At 38.1% G+C, this 18,764-nt stretch overlaps 1 protein-coding gene across 1 annotated transcript; it reads left to right on the forward strand.

Moving 5' to 3' along the window:
- The first annotated feature begins 480 nt into the window (after positions 1–480).
- Positions 481–18,143, forward strand: LOC118812749 (NACHT, LRR and PYD domains-containing protein 3-like). The gene is made up of 11 exons (XM_036577865.1): positions 481–606; positions 3,122–3,208; positions 4,015–4,194; positions 5,902–7,977; positions 8,673–8,846; positions 9,064–9,237; positions 9,490–9,663; positions 12,794–12,967; positions 15,334–15,507; positions 16,456–16,502; positions 16,594–18,143. Exons 2-11 carry the CDS (start codon positions 3,165–3,167, stop codon positions 17,145–17,147), a joined length of 3,771 nt encoding a protein of 1,256 aa, XP_036433758.1. The 5' UTR covers positions 481–606; positions 3,122–3,164; the 3' UTR covers positions 17,148–18,143.
- The last annotated feature ends 621 nt before the right edge of the window (positions 18,144–18,764 follow it).

Consider the following 18,764-nt stretch of genomic DNA (forward strand, 5'->3'; position numbering starts at 1 on the left):
AACAAGATAAATCCTAATGTACGTTAGAGCAGAACATACTAATTTAGTAAAGTCTTCCTCCTTACAGACACCAACTGTAGGTCAGAGGTTCTAGAGAAGAACCAAAATGTCTTTATTTTGTTGTTTGCTGGAATGTGTTCCTTCTTAGAACTCAGACTAGTAAAACTAGTTTATGGGTGAAAGGTAAGTGTAACTGAGGTTAGTGTGACTTTAACAGGAGCCAGAAAAATGTGGACATCTCTACTGGTCCCCAAAATAAATCAGCAAATAATATTTATAATAATGACAATACATAAGTTATCACACCATTACTTTCGTGGATAAACAGTTACAGACATGAAAAAAACACAGCCCTCTGTAGTTTCCTTCAGATTCGCTGGTGATGTCATGAGAGTGGAATGAGCCCCAACCGGTTTCTCTCTTTCTAAAAAACCAAACCCATATATGCTGCATTCTAGTTCAGTCTGAGACAGAGCGCGATCAGGTGTGTAATGTACTAAAATGGTCCAGTAGAAGAACATACAGTGCTAAAATCGAGATGAAGTGTCTGTGCTGATGTTCAGGTGGACTTTCTCATTGAAGACTTTTGGGCAGACTTCAGGAAAGGTAACAGTGCTTTCAGCTTTTCACAGATATTACTGTACTGTCCTGTTTTCCTTTGTGTTAGTAATTATAACATTTAGTACGAAGCAGCTTGTCAAGTTAACATGGAGCAGAGAGGTGACATACTCCATAAAGTAGGTCATGTGATCACGTTCCCTAAAGACTCCATTGGTTGATGTAGATATTTCTTAATTGAACAGAAACAGTGGCTGTTATTCATCAAAATTGCGTACGATCAAATCCGATCGTAAAATGCATGCACACTAATTTCCCTGTTTATTTATCACATTCAACTTTGGCGTATCTGTGTGATCAAACTCATGTCTGGTAGGAGTGCATGTAAATTTGAGTGTAAAAGTTTAACAGTGTGAAAGTGTGTGTATTTTGTAGTTAACTTACCAGAGCTAAGAGGTTGTGCTTATTTTACATGCACATTTGACATAAACAAAAGTGGCACCTGTTCCATGTTCAAGACATATTGCACTGTGCACTTATATGTTATACTACTGATATCACCCAATAAACAAACAATACAAAACACAGCCAGTGTCACACACTGCAATAATATACGCCATTTTAGGAAAACATTCACACCACACAATTAGGTCATCAGTGATGTGCAGGCTGAGAAATTGTGTTGGTATTTTTTTTTTTTTAAACCATTAGCCTACTGTGTACACAGAGGAATTAGACCTCAGCATTTAACCCATCTGTACAGTGAAACACCCACATACACACACACTAGGGGGCAGTGAGCACACTTGCCCAGAGCAGTGGGCAGCCCTATCCACGGCACCTGGGGAGCAATTGGGGGTTAGGTGCCTTGCTCAAGGGCACTTCAATCATGTACTGTCAGCTGAGGGTATCGAACTGGCGACCTTCTGGTCACAAGGCTGGTTCCCTAACCTCCAGCCCACATTTGATAGGCAAGGAGGAACTATAAACTCCATACACAATGAACACTGAGAGACTTCGATAGAATACAAAAGACGAAAAACACAAAAGCCACCCGTTGCAAAATCTTGGTTTGATTTGAAACATGTTAAGTTGATGAAGTTGAAGTTGGCACCAGTGTGTCAGAAAGATTTTTCCAGGCACAAATACACTCCTACTTTCACGCTGTAATATCCAAAAGAGTGAATCTCATGATCACTTCTTTTCATGTGGCCACTCTGAGTTAATGGCTTTTGTTTATGATTCCATAAAACCTGTTTCTGTCTCTACAACTGCACTGCAAAAAATAGCATCTTGTCAAGTGAAATGATCTTAAATCTAGTCAATACACCTAAGATATCCCATTTTGAGATGGTTGTGCACTTATTATAAGATTATCTATCTCATTTACAGATTATTTTTACGTTTTAGGTCATTTTATTAAGTAAAATTATCTCACTATGCTGGCAGATAATTTTGCTGCTTTCAAGCACATTTCTTTCTAAAACAAGTAAAAAAGACGAGAAAGTTAGGTTAAATAATCTTAAATTAAGCTTACAACAATCTCAACAGGAGAAATATTCCGTTTAAATTTTCTATGTTTACTTTTTAACATAATTTTAAATTATATAGTCTTTATTTTAATACCTTGCATTTTATATTTTACTTTAGCTTATATTTTTTGCTTTATTCCTAATTTAATCTTTTTTTTTTTTATTTATGCATTGTTAGGATTGCTACCCAATTTCTTTGTACCCTGTGCAATGACAATAAAGAATCTTAAATCTTGAATCTTGAATCAGATTTCTAGACTACATTTATATCTAGACTATATTCATTTATATCTTTATTTATAGAGCATTTTTCATACCAGTTGCAGATCAAAGGAAAAAGTTGCAGATCAAGGAAAAAGAGAGGAAAATTTTTAATTAAACACTGAGCTTGACCGTTTAATAAAAGGTGAACTGAGCTCCACAGTTCAGAAGCAGAATAACTTAAAGACTCTCTCCGTTTTATATTTTACGGAAGATGTTTGCAGAAGGTCAGTATCTGCACATATAAGTGTTGGAATATAAACAGACAGACACTCTTTGAGGTCAATGGGTGTCTTAAGATCATTTACAGCCTTAAAAATTGTAGCAGAATTTAAATCTATCCTAAAAGATACAGGTAGCCAGTGCATTTCTTGCAAAACAGGGGTGATATGAGCTTTCTTTTTCGCTCTTGCTTTTTGTACCAGTATATTGCATTTTGTACTGTATAAGCGTTCAGTTTTTTCATTTCCTAGAAGACACCTTTGTTTCCCTAAAATATATCAAACTATATTTTATAAAGAAAAAAAAATCTTATTTTTGTATGATTTCACGATTGGACAATGCTCTATCATCAGTTCAACCATGGAAGACCCAGTGTCTGCTTCACACTCCTCCATTCTGCTACAGAGAACTGGATTATTTTAATAAAAATTCACAAAAGCCTATATTTTTTAATATTCTCACAAAATTTTTATTTCAAGTGTTATTTATTTATTAGATATAATTTCACACTAAGTTTTGTGTGTTTTGTTTGAATGATCTGTTCACAGGAAGCAGTCCAGCTGTGAGCCTGTGAAGACTAAAATTTCTACAATGGAGCTTCATAACTCCAGTGCAGAAGGAACCTCTGACACAAAGTGAGTTAATTTCCGTCAGCAATTAACCTGAGGAAAAAGAAAGAGGAAACTGTCACTTGTGAACAGATTTACCAGAGCAGACTCATAAAACTGGGTGATAATAGTGCTGCACCATGCAAAATGTGCAGCAAGGTAATTAAGAGGTATTCATGAAATTCTTGTGGTGAACCTTGTAGTGAAGCTCCAGTTGGCTGTCAAAATGGACACCTTCACTGCAAAAAGCTTAGCGAGTCTACTTAAATGTAGTAAATATATCTACTATTTCTCATTATGAGACTGTCACAAAAATATTGTGAGATTATTTAGCTTTAAATTTCTAGACATTTTTTTTAAAAACAATCTGCCAATGGAATAAGACACTTTCACTAATTAAATTAACCTAAAACAAGTAAAAATGTTTAGAAACAGGTTTAATAATCTTAGAATATTCTTACGACAGTCAGTTAATGAGAAATATTAGATTTACTGACTACATTTAAGAAGCTTTTACTTGTTAAGATATTATTTTTTGCAGTGTTGAAATAAACAAAAACAACAAACAACAAAGAAAACCAACATTCTCTGAAACAGAGCTATAAATTGTAACAGAGGGAGTGCTCAGAAGTAACAGTATGTTGTTTAGTAAAGATGTTTTTAACTTTTAATCATTAAACAATGTTTCAAAATGTTGTGTAGACTAGAAAAAATGTACATGTATAAAAAAATCTAAATTGCATTATTACCTGCATTTAATGACTCTGGCCCAGTGATTTTTAGTAAAGAGAGTAAATTACACAACACTTTCATTATGGATTAACTTTTCTTAGGGTAAAGAACGTAGGATCTCCAGAACCCAGCTGTGAGTCCATGAAGAGTGACCAGTCCCCATCTGACTACCCTGTATTCAGCAGTCTGGGAGAAGAGCCCAGCTGTTTGTCTATGAAGAGTGATCAGGCCATTGAGAATCCTCCTGGTCTTGGCTGTGGAGCTGTTCCCTCTGATCCAGAGTGAGTTATAACCCTTCAGTGTAATACTGATGAGTAATGATGAAATACGTAAAAGAACTTTAGCACATGGAGCACACACACACTGCCTGTTGTTCCATGACTCTGACTTCATGACTCATGACCAAACCTCAGCAGTTGAGAATGACAAGCTAGCATAGGGATGTCCAATCTTATCCACAGTGTGCTGGTGTGGTTGTAGGTTTCCATTCTAGATAAGCAAGAACAGTGTACAAAATACTCCTTGGTATTTGGGGGGTCCCATGTTGGCTGACTACTCCAGCGCTGGCTAACTGCTAACTTATTTGCCTTAGCAGTGTTCGTGCTAGCTTTATTGGCACCAAAATGTTTGGTTCAACCACTTCTTTTGGAGGTACTCTTTTGTAGTTTGGTAATGTGCTTTTCAACACATTAACTGAGATCTTATGCATCTACACTTTTGTTTTTTGTTTGAGAAATTAGTAACACTTCACTCTTTCCACAAGTCTCTTGGGAAAAAGTTTTCAGATGTACAAATATGCTACAGGATATTGTAAAGTTTTTCAGAGGTAGCTTGGGCAAAGCTATAGCTGCTAGACTATGAAAGACCAACAAGGTGAGCTAATTTACTGCAGCACCACCCTGAGGCACACCAGTGCTGCATAGTTAGTTAAGAATATTAAAGAAACACAGAAACTTGCTAATGGTGAAGTAATTTAAACAATGACCTTCCCCTGAATTTATATTTGAGCATATCTTTTTCCCTAATGGACAGCATCATAACAAGTTCAGGGATGCCCCAGAATTTTGATTTTGAGACATTCAGGACCCCCTGTATTTCACACCTCGAGCAAGAGCACACCTAAATGTTGCTGAGTAAGTTATCCAGACTACACTGCAGTACCTGAATGCATATGTGCCCATTCAAGACTTTCCATGCTGCAGTACAAAATTACACCAGGTGTTCATTACATGCTCCTGCTTTGTAACTGCACTCATTGCCCTTTTAATCAGCATCTAACATAAAGATGCATTTTGTAGGGTTACAGGTACAGACTGTAGGCCCTCTTTTGCTGTAAAATTTATCAGCCCCCCTTTAACCTGCTCATCAATGGAACAAGATTACCATAGGGTCACTGCTATTTGGCCTGTGCACCATTGACAAGTGACACTGACATAGTCAAATGGTAGCGTGCTGGTACAAGTGTATCAGGCACAGCAGTAGCGCGTCTTTCATATCAGTCTATGTTCACACAGTTGTGTCATCACCTTACAAGATGGAATAGTCCATTATAATGACTATGGGGGGGGGGGTGTTCCGCACTGAAATTACTGAGAGGAATTGCTACAATTTGATATAACAGCTTTTAGATTTTTCAAAATAGATTATTGAACAACAACATGTACAGTATATCCTATCTGTATTTTCATGAGGCTCTTGACTCATGGGGGCCCTAGGCGGCTGCCTACTTTTGCCTAGTGCAAAGACTGCCCCTGGGGCAGAGGAGCACTGATAAATTGTGCAGCAATAGTTGTCTTACAGTTTGTAACTGTAAACCAACAAAATGCACTTAAACAGTTGATTTTTCTGATAAATTGGCAAATAAGTTTAGTTATAAAGGTTGATATAATGTAATAATGTGGACCTTAAGTGTAAGATCAAATATAGTGGAAATTATTTTCAGCAGTTTATTTTGGACATGTATGTTTCACTGTTTTTGATTCCATTAGGTGGTGCCCCATGGAAGCAACTCTACATATATATACTCCGTTGGAAAGAACTGAACACCTCCAGCAGGAATTTAGCCCACCAACAGATGATATTCTATACAGAGTCTTAGAGAGACACAAAACTAGCTTGAAGAACAAGTATGAGAGCTTGTTTGAAGGAATGAAAACACAAGAGAACAAAACCTTCCTGAACAGAATTTACACACAGCTCTATGTCACAGAGGAAGAGAGTGAAGGAATGAAAGAACAACATGAAGTTTTACAGATGGAGAAAGCACCCAGGAAAAGCCTACCAGACATTTCAGTCAACTGCTTAGATATCTTTAAACCTCTACAAGGTGCTGAAGTAGAAGTGGAAGAGAACATTAAAGAACATAAGAAGAGAAAGCTCTATAAGGAGAATATGAAAGCTATTTTCAGATTCAGAGGTCTCAGACACAAAGATAGAAAAGAAAACAAAGGACCAAAAGTGCCAGAGCTCAGAAGTGTGTTGACTAAAGGCATTGCTGGCATTGGAAAAACTGTCTCAGTGCAGAAGTTCATTCTGGACTGGGCTGAAGGAGAAGCCAATCAGGATGTAGATGTCTTGTTTGTGCTTCCATTCCGGGAGCTGAACCTGATTAAAGACAATCAATACAGTCTTCATGGACTTCTGTGTGACTTCCATCCTGAGCTCAAAGACCTTGACAGAAATATATATGATGTGTGTAAAGCTATGTTTATATTTGATGGTCTGGATGAAAGCCGAATTCCACTGAACTTTCTACAGTGTGAGAAAGTATCTGACATCACCATGACATCATCAGTGGATGTGTTGATGACAAACCTCATCAAAGGAGAGCTGCTTCCCTCTGCTCTAATCTGGATAACCTCCCGACCAGCAGCAGCCAATCAGATCCCTCCTAAATACATCAACCGTGTGACAGAAATTCAGGGATTCAGTGACCCACAGAAGGAGGAGTACTTCAGGAAGAGGATCAGTGATGAAGACCAAGCCCAGAGAATCATCTCCCACATTAAGACAGCGAGGAGCCTCCACATCATGTGCCACATTCCAGTCTTCTGCTGGATCTCAGCCACTGTGCTTCAGAGAAACATGACACAAAGTAAAACAGAAATCCCTACAACTCTGACTGAAATGTACTCACACTTCCTGTTTACTCAGATAAACATGAACAATGAGAAGTATGAAGATGAAAATGAGAGAGACACAAATAAACTGCTGGAGTCCAACAGAACCATTCTTCTGAAACTGGCTGAACTGGCTTTTAAACAGCTGATGAAGGGCAACGTGATGTTCTACGAAGAAGACCTAAGAGAGAGTGGCATTGATGTCACTGAGGTCTCAGTGTATTCTGGGATTTTTACTGAGATCTTTAGGGAGGAATGTAAGCTTTATCAGAAGAAGGTCTTCTGCTTTGTTCATCTAAGCTTTCAGGAGTTCCTGGCTGCTATTTATGTGTTGTACTGCTTTGAGAGCAAGATAATGGAGGCACTGCATGTTTTCCTGCATGATCATTGTTACAATGATGAGAGTAGAGGCGGTGAGACTTCTGACAGAAGCAGCTTTGAGACAGATAAGCACAGAGGTGAATCTGAGAATGTTCCACTGGATAGACTGTTGATGGGAGCAGTGCACAAAGCTGTAGAGAGTCAGGATGGACAGCTGGATCTTTTCCTCATTTTCCTGCTGGGCATCTCACTGGAGTCCAATCAGAGACTCTTACAGGGCTTGCTGACACAAGCACAGAGTAATTCACAGAAAACCTTAGAGTACATTAAGGAATTAATCAAAGGGGAAGGTAAACAACATATCATCTCCACTGAACAATACATCAATCTGTTCCTCTGTCTGTCTGAAATGAATGACCAGTCTCTCTCCGATGAGCTTCAGGAGCATCTAAAATCAGAGAAACATGCAGATGACAAGCTCTCTCCTGGACAGTGTTCAGCACTAGCCTGCATGCTTCTGATCTCAGATGGGATGCTGGATGAGCTGGACCTGAAGAAGTATAACACCTCAGAGGAGGGTTATAAGAGACTGATCCCAGCTGTGACTGCCTGCAAAAAAGCTATGTAAGTGTTGTATTTATATTAATATAATAATAATTGTATATTAATTTGATGCCTTAATAGGACAATTGACTACATATCAGTTGACAAATACACTTTCTAGCAACAAAGAATGTTAATTAGCAAAAGCAGCTGGGCAGCACTGATCCTTTGGTCAGAAACTGACCTATGATGAATTGAGTAGATAAACTGCAGCAACCAATGGATTACAGTCTGTGGATCTATGAGGTAGATAGGGCTCCTAATGTACTGAAAAGTTGTTTCATTTGAAGCAACATGCTGCACATCCAAACACCCAGCAAAAAATGAGAAACCGCATTACAGCTTTACTAACTTGTGCCACACTGTGCACTGAAACTGAAACCAAAATATGTACATGGTTAGGACAGTACAGTCTTTGTACAGCATGTTTTACAAAGACTAGTAAAAAATCACCATATTAAGGTTAATTATAAATCAGTCAAACAGAGCAGTTGGACATATATGGACTTTGCTACTGAAAAAGTTTTTTGCCTTTCTTTAGCCTGTTGGTTGTGACTGTGTTTGGTTTGCAACTTAGCGAAATTGATGCATGTATAAAGAACCTGTAATTATTTGGACATTAACATCAGAAATTATGTATTGTAAAAGAGTAAAAGAAATTGTAATTGTGTTATATACAGTAGACTGCATTAATAGCTGTGTTTACATCTTTGCAGATTAGCTGACTGTGATCTCACAATGGACTCATGGGAAACTCTGTGTTCTGCTCTACAATCAGCAAACTCCTCTCTGAAAGAGCTGGACATCAGTAACAATGATCTACAGAATTCAAGAGTGGAGCTGCTCTTAGCTGGACTGAAGAGTTCACATTGTAAACTGGAGATACTCAGGTAAACTATTGGCTAATTCATTCCTAAATGAAAAAAGTTAGAGAAACAATAAACTGTAAACTCAAGATTTCAAAAGGATAATTTATTTAACTGTTGTTAGAATTAAACTGTAGCTTTAACCACATAACCACACCATTACCATTACAATTTTTTTTTTAATTCTGTTAAAAAATCCTTCTTTGAGTATATTGTAAAATATGTTACAATTTCATTGCAGACTAGCTTTCTGTGAACTTGGGGACAAAGCTTGTGAAAATCTGGGATCAGCACTCCAATCTGCAAACTTCTGTCTGAAAGAGCTAGATCTCAGTAACAATGACCTGCAGGATTCAGGAGTGAAGCTGCTCTCAGTTGGACTAATGAGTTCACAATGTAAACTGGAGACACTCAGGTAAACTTTCTGTTAATTCATTGCTGAATGAAAAAATATTAAGAAACAGTAGACTGTAATCTAATATGCTAACCTCATAGTTTATTTAATTGGTTTTAGAATTCAGTTCTCTCACTGTAATTTTACAGCAATAGAAAATACACAAATGATTTTATAGAGTGTTGTCTTAACAGAATGTAACGCTTTTTTTCTTATTCCATTCATAAATTATTCTTGTAATATATTGTAAATGCTGTTGTAATTTCTTTAAAGACTAGCTCTCTGTAATCTTGGAGAAAAAGCTTGTAAAAAACTGGGATTGGTGCTATCATCGGGAAACTCCTCCCTGAAAGAGCTGGACCTCAGTAACAATGACCTGCAGGATTCAGGGGTGGAGTTGCTCTCTGTTGGACTGAAGAGTTCACACAGTAAACTAGAGATACTCAGGTGAATTTATTACTGGAATTGAAAAAAAAAATCAGCAAAGAATAAACTCAACTAATGCATTATTTATCATTTAATTTGTATTACAATTGTATTTTATCTCTCACTCTAGCCATCCTGGTTCTAAAAAATACACAAATGTATTTGTACAGTGTTTCCCCATCCAATCTCAATGTCACCCTAGCTTCACCTCTGCTTCATCATGTTCATCTGTGTGTTGTTTGAACCCTGCCTCCTCATTATTCTTTCAAGGTGTTTTTCTCCTGTTTTCAGCCCACAATTAAACCTTTGTCTCCCCTTGCTCATCCCTATCTGGTTTCTTTGCTAGTTTATTTTTATGGATTCCTGGTGTCTACTTGTTCTGTAACTCCAAGTAGTATTCTGGGGCCATATCACAGAAACGTCCTATCTTTTTGTCTTAAATTAAGATCTGATAGGTCATTGTGAATTTTTCACAAATTCGTATTACAGAAGAAAATCTTAATTTAGGAATCTTACAGCATTTTATTTCAAGTTTTTAACCTGCTTAATTTAAGTTGACAATCAATTCTTATGTCTGTTACCTAGCAACCAACCATATGTGCACACCTGAAACATAAATATGTAATCAAAGTTATCTAGTTAGGCAGACAGCTAGCAACCATTACCAATTACCAAAAAAAGATCAAACAAAACTAAAGCGTGATAAACTTGAAGTTAAGAATATTGTGACAGTGCTTCGTGCTGTTTATCAGGGCATAGTCACTCCTCAGTTTCAGTTCCTCAAATGCTTTAGCTGACCACGCTAATGTTATTCTGCCTAATAAACAGCAGCACATTTAACTGTCTCCTTAATCACTGACATTACTGTAGTATTTTATAAGATAAGATTATGAATTAAAGAATTGTTGTTTATCTTCTGTCCTAAACTTAGTTCTACCTGAAGTTGTCATGGTGACTAAACCGATAAGATTTTGGAGTTAAGAAGTTTCTGTAAAATGGCCCTCGGACTGCAATATAATGGCCAACATTTGCTTGCATCCTGCTTCCTGCATCTGCATAATTAACTGCATTGTTACAGAAATACAAGGCAAATTAAAATGCAGCTAATTATCTGGATGTCAGAATGAGGATGCAAAGCTACTCAGCTGTTTAAAAATGAATTTCAAAACAAATCAAGCAACAGGCATATTGTGAGATTGCACTTTTTTTGATAATTACAAATATCAATGTCAGTCTTTCGATGTATCAAGTCGGCTAATGTTATTGACTTGTTAAAATTGTCTCCAAATATCAAAGAAGAATTTGTTGGAACCACCAAGAACACAATAAAATTTAACAATGACCCATGTAAGCTTTATCTTAATAACAGCTCTGCACTTTTCATGGACATTCCATTTTGGTTCTACACCAACCTAACTATGACCTATCTGGTCTCAAACGTTTTCCACAAAAAAATCATTAAAAGAACATAAATCAACACATCAATTTAATTCTTACAACCATGTAAAATTTAAAAGCTGTGCTCTAGTTAGTTTTTAAGTTGTGATTTACAGACCGAGTATGAGAATAAGTACACGTTTTTAGTATTTGCCAACATTAAGTCCAATACCATAATGAATCACTGTCAAATCATCAAAATCTAGCTGATTTTAAATGAAGTGCATTAGCTAGCTATGCTACATTAGCTACCTTGGATTATGTAGTGCTGTAGTGGACAAGAGCAGGTTTTGTCCCACATTAGAAAAGCACTTCTGTACAGCTGCCTAGTTGATGCTATTCACCTGTTTTTCAACAACAGTGTTTGTAGCTCGGTGACAACAAGAATCATGTTCAAGGCTAATGCATCTGCGGAGCTCACTTGTGGGGTTTTATGTCTGGAGGATTTTGCTGGTTGAGCTGTAGTTAAATGTCTTCTAAATCCTAACATACACTGTGATTTTAGAAATCTTGTTTTTTTGGTGACTCACAGTGTAAGTTTGTATGTGCCATTGTATACAGACAAAGCCTATGAATTACATACTTTCACTGTATGAAATAACTCCATCCATTCTATGTTGAAACCTAGGCTCTACTATATGGACTTGCAATTTTCCCACTCCCGTTTGTTAGCCTATATGTCTCCACCCATATTGGGGAAGTGGTTGTAATTGTGTATGTTTAATAACAGGCTAAAATGTCACAGTGTATTCCAAGTATATTCCAGGTGGGAATCTTCCAAGGTGGAATGTGTAAGTTGACTAGTGACTTTGTGTCTGACCTCCATGGTGTCAGTAACTCCTCTCTGTGTGAGCAGAGCCTCCTTCGCTGCACTTGTTCATTAACATGGCAATGTACAGTTGGCTTAGGTTACATGGTATCAGCTGGTATCAGGATGTTGGTACTGATGAATTTTTATGAGCATGAGTACAAGCATGGTATCGGCCCGATACCCCATACCAGTATTGGTATCACTGCATCCCTAATTCTGATCACGGGGGGGCCTGCTTCATGGAGGTGTATTACCCTTGAGCTGGCTCCCCAGACTGCCTCAAGGGCCAGCTCCTTAGACTGCTCCAGTGTCAGTTTCATGGATTGCTTAGACTTTCTGTTCCTTGATCCATTGCCTGCTCCAGAGGTTACTCTGCCAGTCTTGCTGTTCGATGCTCCAGTGCCAGACAGCCATGTTGCTACAGTGATGACCTCTAAGTTTCTTCTGCCCTGCTGGCCTCTGAATCTCCTTCCCAGCTTGCATCTGAGGCTCCTATATTGATGGTCCTTTGCTTTGCTGGCCTTTCCAACAAAATGCCTTGCCAGCCACTGAATTTCATGCTCCTGCCTCCCGCTTCCATTCTTTCTTCAGACCCTGTAATTGTTGTCTATAAACAAGTACTTTTTATGTATATAGCCACTTTATTGTCTTTGTCCTGGTCACTGTTACTATGTCTGTCCTGGTTTTTGCTATTGTCTAGTTCATTTTCTCACATTTGGATCTAGGCACTGGGGAGGTTATATCACAGTTTCACTGCCCAATCTCTGCCCTGTTCCATTTCTTGCTTCTGTTTTCTCTCACTGCCTCCTTTGCTACATCTTTTTCATGTTCCCCTGTGTGTTGTTTGTAATTCCACCTATTTTGTCTCTTGTTTTTCTGTTGCAACTTGTCTCCCTTTTGCAGACTAGCTCTCTGTAATATTGGGGAAAAAGGTTGTAAAAGTCTGGGATCAGCTCTACATTCAGTAAAATCTTTCCTCAAAATGCTGGACCTCAGTAACAATGACCTGAAGGATACAGGAGTGGAGTGGCTCTCTGTGGTACTGAAGACTTCACACTGTAAACTGGAAATACTCAGGTGAGCTTTCTGTAACTTTGATTTTAAATAATAAATATCAAATTCATATGCACATCTCTAATATTCATACAGCTCTGATAATCTGTGTTATTCATACATGCAAACTCATGCAAAACTTGATGTTTAGAATGATAAATATGCCATTCATGTAGAATATGTAGATTTAAAAAATGTCTCATTTTGAGGGTTTTGGCAAATTAACCTATTGGTGAAATGGGCTAACGTTAGTGTTTGATAACAGTTCATCCAGTTAAATGTGGAAATTAAGAGTAAGAAGAACAAAGTGAGCCATAAGTTTGTTTCGTTTTAGAACATATGATTTATTTCAATAGATTTTAAACAATGGTGCAAAATGTTAAAGTGTAAATTTCCATTGTTTTTAACCAACCAACACACTTTATAATTTAAAATTAATGCCTTACTTTAAAATTGATCCTTCCTTTCATTGGTAAGGTAAAAAACAATCCGCTTAAAGAGCTCTTATTTTGGCCATGTTATTAAGAACTAATTTATTGGACAAAGACAATTATGTTTGGAACAGTTGAAGGCAAAAAGGAAGAGGATGGCCAGCATCAAGATGGATGGATACAATCAGAGGAGTCAGGAATGGGCTGTTAAGCCAAAAGATCCAAATTGAAAACAGAATATTCTGGAGAAACACTATCAATGTGATCACCAGGAGTTGGAAGTGACTTGATGCCATGGCTTTTTAAAAACCTACACACAAATCGATCAAATCTTTAGACACTACCGATTAATTACACACCAGTGCAATCAAATGAAAACACTGTCAAAGACGCAAATGGAATGGTAACAACTTTATATATTTATATATATATATATATATATATATATATATATATATATGCATGCAATAAAATTTATAATTTGCATTTAGGTAAAATTCTTGAGAAAGAAATGAGTGCTGAAAGAGCAGGCCAAATTGTTTGTTAGGATATAAAAACAGATTAGACTCACAGATTAAAAAACAGGGTTGGACTTCACTTGAGGTTTCAGAGTTAAAACAAAGAGTGTAGTCACAACAGGCAAAGGTCAAACCAGAGAGCATGGTATCCAAAACAAAGGGAGCATCACAGTCCAGGCCAAAAACAGGACGGCAAAAAGATCACAGCAAGGTCAAAAGCAAAAGACAAGTCAGATTAAGACAGAAATAGGTCATGCACAGATAAGCTTACAGATTTGAAATGCTTAGTGGAATGTTGGCAATACTTCACAGTGTGCTAAACTAAAGCCTGAGCTTAAATACTGTCTAACTGATTACATGGAATAGAAAACAAGAGTGCCCAGTACCTAACAGGAATGTTGGCAACACTTCACAATGTGCCTAAGCCTGGGGTTAAATACCATCTAACTGATTACAAGGAATAGAAAACAGGGGTGTTCAGTACCTAACAGGAATGTTGGCAACACTTCACATTGTGCCTATGCCTGTGGTTAAATACCATCTACCTGATCAAATGGAATAGAAAACAGGTATGCAAACTCAAAACTCTGGTGAGGTTGAGCATTGTAAAGGGGGGTCTTTTGGTTAATGTTCATGATGAAGTAGTCATGTGATCTCCCACCGGTTCATGGAAAATTAAATTCTCCATGGACTCAAGTGAGCCTGCAGGACAAAGGGAACAAGCAGAGGAGGCTTCCTTGGCAGGAGGTGTGACAGTTAACTTTTACATATGAAGACGCAAATATGTTTTTGGAAAAAAGGGCAACCTTAAACAAAGACATCCTATAGAAAGATATCATGGATTCATTATGTCTACTCTGGATCTTGTGGAAAAAAAAAATCAAAATAGAAGATATACTGAAATGTACAACAGAAAAACATGATGTGAACTGCCTATTATCTTCTCTGACCATCCTGATTATGAAAGCAGTTCAGATTTGGTTGATCTTTTGTCTGTGCCCTTATTCTCACTGCCACACTGAGTGTAGGAGATTTACAGTTTGTGTTTATCAGGACATTATTGGCAAAACTTTTGGAAAAATTTTTTTCTCTTTGATTGATTAAAAGGTTTAAAAAACTGTGTTTAGAGTAGTTATTGTGTGTTAGCAAATGAAAAGACTGTAATTGAGTTGGTGCAGTTTCCTCCATGTCTCCTTTGTTTATAATTTTCACTCTGCAGTCCTGCCCAGAATATAATGCTTTCTGCTTTGGAGTCGTGCTTCATTGTTTTTGTATTTGTTACTGTGAAGCCGTCAAGTCAGTTTTGTTACTATGCTTTTTCTCTGCCCTGTTTTATGTCAAAGGCTTAGTAAATATTTTACATTTACTACAGAATCTTGTGCTGTACTGCAGCTGTTTCTATGTAAATGCCACTTGTCCCTTTTTTCCTTCTTTTCTGCAGATTGTCTGGTTGTATGGTTACAGATGAAGGCTGTTGTTCTTTGGCATTAGCTCTGAAATCAAACCCCTCCCAATTGAGAGAACTGGATCTGACCTATAATCACCCAGGAGATTCTGCAGTGAAGCTGCTCTCTGATCGACTGGAAGATCCACAGTGCACACTGGAGAAACTACAGTGAGTTACTGACTTACATTTCTATAAACAAACACATAGTGTACTCATTACTGATTGGTTTACTGCCGATATGTTTCTCTTTATGGTAAAGTGGTGATTTGCTGGTATTCTGAAGTATGGCAAAGTCTTTAATTAGTTTTATTTTAAGTAAATAACACATTGTATAATTGATAGGAATAAACAGAATGCAGTGTAAGACTCTATGAGACAGTACAGACCATCAGTATGATTCGTCAAAACACAAACACAATGCAACCCTAAATATCCTTTTTTGATGGACACAGGCAGTGTATCATTACACTAACACTGAATTTATTAACGGTTCAGAAAATTAAGGTTAAACAAACTCAGTAACGTGTAAAAATACAGGAACAGAAAAAGAGATCCAGATATAGAGAGTCTTTGAGTTTAAATAGTTGCCATTATAAGGGAGGCTGGGTAATGATGCAGGACACAGTGGCTTAGCTAGGAAAATGTCCTCATGCTTGTCCCAACACACCACAGAAAGCTTTTGATGTGATAAATCTACTTTACTAGAAGAGCCAAAAAATTCTCCTTGTCTAAACAAGTAAATAGATCCCATAATAAACTGGAAAATGCAGCAAAATATTAGCTGTAAGCTTGTAGCATTGGCAGAAATGTTCACAAAGTGCTTCATGTGAGTCATCTTTTCTGGGGTATGAGTCAGAGTCTTGTCTCATCTCTGTAGAGAAGTGTTTCTGGTAGGTCTTACATCTTCACCTGCACCTATAAGGTTCAACGTGGTTTCAAAAACAAACTTTTGATTATGGAAAAACATTGAGTCTGAAAGACAGAACTGAAGACAGTGTTTTACATTGTGGCAGTAATTACAGTTGCTGAAGTAATAATGTAAATTAACTACACCACCCTTATTCTCTTTTATTTTATTTGGCTTTGTTTTAATTTAATCAGCTTTGTTTTATTTAGAGTGGAACATGGAGGCAAGATCAGAATGAAACCAGGACTAAAGAAATGTAAGACACACACACACACACACACACACACACACACACACACACAAATGATGTTATCTTTTTTAACCTGTTTGTGTGTGTGTGTGTGCAGACGCCTGCGATCTCACTCTGGACCCAAACACAGCACATACTCGTCTCTCTCTATCTGATGAAAACAAAAAGGTGGAGCGCGTGGATGAGCGGCTTTGGTATCTGGATAATCCGGAGAGATTTCAATACTGGGAGCAGGTTCTGAGTGTGGAGAGTCTGACAGGACGCTGTTACTGGGAGGCTGAGTGGAGTGAAAGTGGAGCTTATATAGCTGTCTCATACAGAGAGATCAGCAGGGAAGGAAACAGTAGTGACAGTGGGTTTGGACTCAATAAACAGTCATGGAGCCTGTATTGCTCTGATGACAAGTACACTGTCAGACACAATGGAAAGGAAACTGTTATATGTGCTGTTACCCACCGCTTGCGCTCCCGCTCCAGTAGAATAGGAGTGTATCTGGACTGGATGGCCGGCTCTCTGTCTTTCTACAGCATTTCACCTAATACAAACAAACTGACCCACATACACACACTCTACTCCACATTTACAAAGCCCCTATATGCAGGCTTTAGGGTTGATTATGGCTCCTCACTCCGTGTGTGTCACATTGAATAGGTTTGGCTAGTAACTGGTCTGGGCGTTTGTCTCCTGAATCGTGGAGGGCAAGATTCAAGATTCAAGAGTTCATTGTCATATGTGCAGAGAAACAGACATTTACACTGCACAATGAAATTCTTACACTGCACTTCCTCCTGAACTATGAGTTACTGTCCAAACAGTATTTAGACAGTAAGTACTAAGTGAAAAAAACACAAAATATAGAAGAAGAGTTAGAAAATTATGTTTTTGGTCTATGGGTGCAAGGTGAGTCCAAAAGGCCTGTGTTAGAAACTATTCCGTAATGTGGTGGTTCTGTACAATGTACACTATATGGACAAAAGTGTTGGGACACCCACATGTTACACTTACAGGAGCTTTAATGACGTCCCATTCTAAATCCATAAGCATTAATATGGAGTTGTTCCCCGCTTTGCAGCTCTAACAGCTTCCACTCTTCTTGTTGGAAAGTGTCTGTGGGAATTTTTGCCCATTTATCCAGAAGAGCATTTGTGAGGTCCGACACTGATGTTAGACAAGAGGACCTGGCTCACAATCTCCGTTCTAGTTCATCCAAAAGGTGTTGGATGGGGTTGAGGTCAGGGCTCTGTGCAGGTCAGTCAAGTCCTTCCAGTCATGCTGGCACAGAAAACGTTCTTCCCCAAACTGTTCCCAGAAAGTTGGAAGCATGCAATTGTCCAAAATGTCTTGGTCTGCTGAAGAACTAAGACTTCCCTTAACTGAACTAAGTGGCCTGGGCCAACCCCTGAAAAACAAACCCATGGCATTATCCGTCCTTCACAACTTTACAGTTGGCATAATGCAGTCAGGCGAGTAGCGTTCTCCTGTCATTCACCAAACCCAGTCTCGTCCATCAGACTGCCAGATAATGAAATGTGATTCGTCACTCCACAGAATGCGTTTCCACTTCTCCAGAGTCCAGTGGCGGCGCTTTACACCACTCCAATTGTGGAAACCCACTTCGTGAAACTCCTAACATGCAGTTCTTTTGCTTCCAAAGGCAATTTGGAACTCTTTAGTGAGTGATTCAACAGAGGACAGGCACTGTGTGCTTCAGCACTCGGCGGCCCCACTCTGTGAGTTTGCGTGGTCTACTGCTTTGTGGCTGAGCTGTTGTTGCTTATAGACTCTTCCATTTCACAATAATAGCACTTACAGTTGTCCAGGGCAGATCTAGCAGGACAGAAACTTCACAAACTGACTTGTGGCAGAGGCAGCATCCTATGACAGTGCCATGTTTAAAGTCACTGAGCTCATCAATATGTCCCATTCTACTGCCAGTGTTCATCTATAGAGACTGCAAGGCTATGTGCTTAATTGTATTCAACTGTTAGCAAAGAGTGTGAAGTTTGAAACACCTGAGCTCAATAATTAGGGGTGTCCCAATATTTTTGTCCATGTAGTGTAAATATGAGTGCAGGTGCAATGTAAAACATGCCTTGATACAAGTACAATATGCACTCACAATATCGCCATCTTTTTTTTGCATGCATACATCCTTTCTTGAAAGTTGAAATCATGTTATTTTTTTTATTATTTAAGTATTTTATCACTGTCTTCAAGGATCATATCCTTGTCTAGTCACTGTGACTACTCGTGTTGTTGAAGAAAGCT

The sequence above is a fragment of the Colossoma macropomum genome, unplaced genomic scaffold, assembly GCF_904425465.1.
Source record: "Colossoma macropomum unplaced genomic scaffold, Colossoma_macropomum, whole genome shotgun sequence".
In the NCBI taxonomy this organism is placed as follows: Eukaryota; Metazoa; Chordata; class Actinopteri; order Characiformes; family Serrasalmidae; genus Colossoma; species Colossoma macropomum.

Coding starts and splice junctions, on each gene's coding strand:
- LOC118812749 (XM_036577865.1), top strand. CDS start 3,165: ATGGAGCTTCATAACTCCAGTGCAGAAGGAACCTCTGACACAAA. Junction 8,847..9,063: donor TGTAAACTGGAGATACTCAG/GTAAACTATTGG, acceptor ATTTCATTGCAG/ACTAGCTTTCTGTGAACTTG. Junction 9,238..9,489: donor TGTAAACTGGAGACACTCAG/GTAAACTTTCTG, acceptor ATTTCTTTAAAG/ACTAGCTCTCTGTAATCTTG.